The following is a 5,866-nucleotide window of genomic DNA, read 5'->3' on the forward strand; positions in this document are numbered from 1 at the left end:
TTGACCAATCATGAGTTGACATGTCGCGTTTGTAAGAGAAAGTTAATAAAAAAGTTTTGTGAATGTAGTATTACTGTTTTTAAAATATCCTCACAACAACTCTTATAACAAGAACTAGAACATAAAGTTTTATTGGGGGATTGGATGGGAAAGAGAAAGGAAGGTTCCTCTGTGCTGACTTTAATTAACATTTTTTTTATTAAATTCGGATCAAATTCGAATATCCGTTGATTTGATTCGAGAAAATCGGATATCTAAAAAAATGGATTAGCCAAAATCCGAATCAAATTTTATCTTGATCCGAACATTCGGATCGGATTAGAAAACTCTCCAGCTAGATCGAATATCCGGTTTTGCACACCCCTAAAAAAAACATAGGTGGTACTCTTAAACCTACTCATGTATTAGATTATTTATAATAATCACATCTATTCATTTCCAAAACTTATAATATAAAAATGCACAAAATAAACATTGAACCAATACAAAAACATATCAACATTCCTTTCTTCCTCCTGCTATTAAGATCTAATCCTTGGAATTCTATTTTAGTTTTGGGGGTGTTTGACAGAAATCCAAACCTTAGGTGAAGTAAAGGGTAATAGCACTAAATATTAAATGAATGGGACCCTAATTTATCGGGTTTGGATGGGTATGTAAACTCAGTTCTCCAGTTTGCTGCCGACCCTTGACCACCATCAATAACTTGTCATTTCATTTTTGTTTGATAAATCTTCCTCTTTTTGAGCAATTCTCACTTGCCTTAAATCTCTTACTACTTGCATCAATAGCTGTTATATTCAAAAGAAACCTCATGATGCTTGCTAGCTAGCTACAACAACAGCATTCCTTACAGGGCAGTCCATTCATATTGTGCTTCCTTTATTATAAATGTATGATTTTGCAAAATACAAGTAGACTACAAATTCTATAACACTCAGTCCAGCGAGAAGCCAATAGAAGTAATCAAGATGTGCCTTGTTGAGATTATTAGAAAACCAGCTTTCATGGCCATTTCCACCAGTTGCTTTCTCAATGGCAGATATTAGAAAGCTGCTAAGAAAGCTCCCAACACCGAAGATACTGAGTTATAGTGAGAGACCTACACTCCTTAATTCAGATGGGACTTGATCATAGAAAAATTCTTGAAGACCTACCATGGTGAAAGCATCAGCAACACCAAACAAGATATATTGAGGAATCAACCAGCACACACTCATTGGAATTGTCACATTTGGCTTGTCAATCAGTCCATATTCTTCAGCAGTTTTAAGTCTCTTCATCTCAACTAAAGCTGCAATCACCATCGACAAAACAGATAAAAACATACCAGTTCCAATTCTTTGAAGCATTGTAATGCCAGCAGGTTTCCCGGTAAAGGTTCTTGCAATTGGAACAAAAACACGGTCATAGATTGGAATGGTGAGAAAAATGGCAAGGCTGATGAAGGATTGAAGTGAAGCAGCTGGTACGTCAAAGCTTGGTGCAATTGATCTGTCCATTGTAACTCCTTGCTTTGTAAAGAAAGTTGAAGATTGAGCAAACACGATTGCATACATCAAGCTTGTAACCCATATTGGAACAAGCCTGAGAAATGCTTTTGCTTCTTCCACTTCACTGATGCTACACACCTTCCCATATTCCTTTGAACCATCTGGTGCAAGCAAGGCTTTGTTGAGAAACCTGCAAGATTTTTAGTGCGATAAATTGATTGCATAAAATGTTCTAAAACAATGAATTAAAGATTTAGAACCACCAGAAAAGAAGCAAGAGTCGTGGAAACAAATAAAGAACAGAGTACTTCTCCACTAATAAGAGATCCTCTTTATGGTGGCATCAGTAATATATGGGTACAAGTTTCATGGTATTGCATGAGTAAATGTTTCTCTGATGGTAAGCAGAAAATGAAATTTCACCAAACCTAATAGCTTTAATAGAATAGCACCATAAATATATAATTATATATAACATGTCAATGTCATAACAAAACAAAACAAAGTGATTAGTTTTACGTGATAAATTTGATCCTTGAAGAATAAATATTCATTTATTTCAAGTTACTTTGCAGGATAAGTTGATGTTGTGCATGAACAGATCTTATATAAATTTTCAGACATCAAATCTCTTCAGAGAAACTAACTTGATGTCTTGTGTCCTTTATTGCCTTTTAAATCTCGAATGATTTAAATATTTTCCTTACTTGTATTGCTCAGAATTTTGATGTGGCAAGGTTCCACGAGCTTCCTCTTCAAGAGCTATAGCAGAAGGCGTAGTTCGCCAATTCTTAACCGCAGCAACAAAAACATTACCAATTCTCACAAACGGGTTTTTCCCATCACCTTTTATGCTAAATCGATAAGTCTTGGTTCCGAGCAAGAAAATAAACAGGGCAATAGCCATCAATAAACATGGAAGTCCAAATCCAAGAACCCAATTGAGATTGTCTTGGATGTAGTTTAAGATTAAAAGTGTCACCAAGGTTCCCCCACACATTCCAAAATACCACCAATTAAAGAATGAACTTTTCAGCTTGCATTCCTCTGGATCTTGACCATCAAACTGATCCGCACCAAAAGCCTGAACACAAGGCTTGTGCCCTCCCTGCCCAAGCGCTACCAAGTACAAAGAGAAGAAGAATAAAATTACTTGGAACTGATAAGGAGAACATGATGTGATTTTATTTGTGTTTTGGCAATCAGAAGTGTCAGGCAATGGCAACATAGCTGATAAAGTCAACAAGCCCAGTCCCTGTTAAAAATCATACAAATTCAGGTCAGTACAGTGAAAACCGAAATATGAAAGAAATTTGGTAAGAGAATGCACTCAAACTTTTTCTCAGTAAATCAACATAAATATTCATGGCATTTCTCCCACGAAATAAAATATAATATACTTTAGCGTTCAGCTTTCTTATGTCCGGTATTATTCAAAAACTAAATTCTTAACTAGCAAAATGAATTCTCGATGATTTTCCCAAACTTGCAATCAAAGTTTGTCTTCCAACTGGTGCAAATTGATAAAACAAATAAGCTAATAAAAGCCACCATCTACGTATATTGAGCAGATTGTTTTGGAACTAGTAATTAGCGAGATTTATAATTTTTAATATGCCCCGGAAATTAAACCAACATTGCTGGTACATTGACATCATCAGTCTGGCATAAACTAACAAAACCGAAAACCTTGAAAGAGCACAAAACCCAGCAATAACACCTTGCTTTCTAAACGCAAACTAAGTTTGAAAGCACTAGTTTGACAAAACAAAATCATACAAAAGGTGCAAGATTTTAACTATGAAAATCTAAGCTTCACTATTCTACAGAAAAAAAATAAAAGAAGAAGATGATTTGGCTTCCTCTGATCAATTTGGAAACATAATAGCTTTTATCAACCCATGCTTAAGACAAAGACAAAATAAAACTAGAGAAAACAAATTAAAATAAAACTAAAGAAAACAAAGAATTCTCATCTTAAATCAACCAGCTTGACTGTAAAGTAGCACTAGCAGACAAGAAATAAAAAAAAAAAAATACCAGCTTTCTCCACGATGAAACAAATCCCACAATTGAGGAATGAAGAAACTAACCAGAATGTAAGTAAGAGAGGCAACAACAATAGTACGGTAACGTCCAAGAAAAGAATCAGCAACAAATGCTCCTAAAAGAGGCAGAAGCGATGCCGTGCCTGACCAGGCGTTGACGTTCTCTGCGGCCGTGGCAGTGGACTGACCCAATGGCCCAGTCAAGTAGGTAATAAGGTTTGAACCAATCCCATAATAGGCGAATCTCTCAGCCATTTCAACAGCAATAATGAAAGATGCAGATCTCCAGCGGCCAGAAGTGCGTCTGTTGGCTGGTCGGCCTTTGCAGTCGACGGACCCATCAATTCTGTCTTCAAGAAGCGGAGTTGCTGCGTCGGAGAGAGTAGGAACGGCGGCCATCATCTAAGACTAAAATCTAATTGGAGGAATAAAAATGATATCTTTATATCTTGTGTACATGTGGTAACGGTGATGCTGATTCCTTGATTTTGTTTTTTGGTTTTTCTTTGTTTTGTTGTTATTTGGATGTCAGGATTCGCTGGCTTTTTCATGTTTTCAAGTAAAAGATTTTGGTTGTTTGAAGATATTTGTTAGGCCGAACGACTTCTGCATACCTAAAGTTTATCGTAACGATAAGTTGATACCTAAAAGATTTTGAAACGATAAATAGGTACATTCCGTCATATTCTGTTAGTGATTTTTGTTTATTAATAGTGAAAAGACTAAAATGCCTTTCAAAGTTTCAATTTTAGTTTTTTATAAATTTAAAAATTTCTAAAAAACCCCATAGATTTGCTAATTTAATTAAACGCCCCCATATATAAAAAGTTTGTTAAATGACAAAAACATCCCCACCACCCCTAGTGCCAGATTCCGGCCACTATCGCTGGAATCTGGCCGGAAAATTGCATTACGACACAGATCCGTCGAATCTGTGTCGTAACGTGCCGATCTTACCTTTTCCGGTCAGATCCGCCACGAATCTGGCCGGAAAAGGCAAGATCTGGCCGTCGAAGCAACAGCCAGATCTGAAAAGGCCAGATCTACTGCCAGATCTGGCCGTCGACGCCGCAGATGGAGTTTTGCGGCGTCGATGGCCAGATCTAGCCGTAGATCTGGCCTTTTCCGGCCAGATCAGCCACGGATCTGGCCGAAAAAGGCCAGATCGACGCGTTACGACACAGATTCGATGGGTCTGTGTCGTAACACAACTTTTCGGCCAGATTCCGGCGGTGGTGGCCGGAATCTGGCACTTGCGGGTGGGGGGTGTTTTTGTTATTTTACAAAATTTTTATATATTGGGGTATTTAGTTAAATTTGTAAACTTAGGGGGTTTTTTTAAAATTTTTAAATTTATAAAAAACTAAAATTCAAACTTTTAAGGGCATTTTAGTATTTTCACTATTAATAAACAGTAATAAACAGAAATTACTAACAGAACATGACGGAAAGTACCTATTTGTCATTTTAAAACCTTTTGGATATTAACTTGTCGTTAGGATAAACCTTAGGTATGTGTAAGTCGTTCTCCCTATTTGTTATGGCCATCAATTTTGTCTTGGTGTCCGAAAACATTTGATTAAATCAAAACATATAAACTAGTTGATTATATATTGTTATGGACTTAAGACTTATGGGTATTAGGGCTAACATGGTAAAATGTGACGTGAGTCATCCAATCCATTCCATAATAATGGTCCAATAGGAATTAAAGGCCTAAAACAAGCCTAAAGTAGGCCTCACCCGGCTCAAAGCCCAAGAGGGGCTGGGCTGACCTAGGTGGCATAAGACTCCGCAGTGATAGTCCTAGTCCTAGGCCAGGGATGTAATGACCTTGACCCAGGCTGGGCTCACTTGGGCTCGGCCCGGGTTTCTTTTCGAAAATCCAAGCATGTGTTTTAAATTCGGGCTTCAAACCTGATGTAAAGAGGGTTATTTTTTTGAAATTTTACTTTATAAGAGTGACCTCAGTTATATAGGGGGTTATTGGTTATTTAATATTATAAAAGGTAGATGTAATATAAGGGGCAGGGGGTTTAATGTAATTTTACATAGGAAGTTATATGTATTTTCGCAAAACTTCTAAGTTATACCTGGGCCTAAGCTTTCTTGGTAGAACCCAAGCTTGATTTTCCAAGCCTGTCCTAAAGGTGTTATATATGCCAAGACCGGGCCTAACACGGGCTAGGTTTTTCTAACATCCCTATCTTAGGCTGTCAAAATAGTATTATCGAGTTGGCCTTATAAGAACATATTGCTTGTTCCATTTATCAAACTTTTACCACTAATCCTAAACAAAGGGGAGGAAAGAGCTTGACGAATGTA

General features: G+C 37.0%; 1 protein-coding gene across 1 annotated transcript; it reads right to left on the reverse strand.

Moving 5' to 3' along the window:
* Positions 1 to 779: 779 nt before the first annotated feature.
* On the reverse strand, positions 780 to 4,112 carry LOC116120130 (protein NRT1/ PTR FAMILY 5.10-like). The gene is made up of 3 exons (XM_031406066.1): positions 3,587 to 4,112; positions 2,201 to 2,748; positions 780 to 1,683 (listed from the first exon to the last, which is right to left on the reverse strand). Exons 1-3 carry the CDS (start codon positions 3,941 to 3,943, stop codon positions 1,089 to 1,091), a joined length of 1,500 nt encoding a protein of 499 aa, XP_031261926.1. The 5' UTR covers positions 3,944 to 4,112; the 3' UTR covers positions 780 to 1,088.
* Positions 4,113 to 5,866: the final 1,754 nt, after the last annotated feature.

The sequence above is a fragment of the Pistacia vera genome, unplaced genomic scaffold (genome assembly GCF_008641045.1).
Source record: "Pistacia vera cultivar Batoury unplaced genomic scaffold, PisVer_v2 Contig926, whole genome shotgun sequence".
NCBI classification, from domain to species: domain Eukaryota; kingdom Viridiplantae; phylum Streptophyta; class Magnoliopsida; order Sapindales; family Anacardiaceae; genus Pistacia; species Pistacia vera.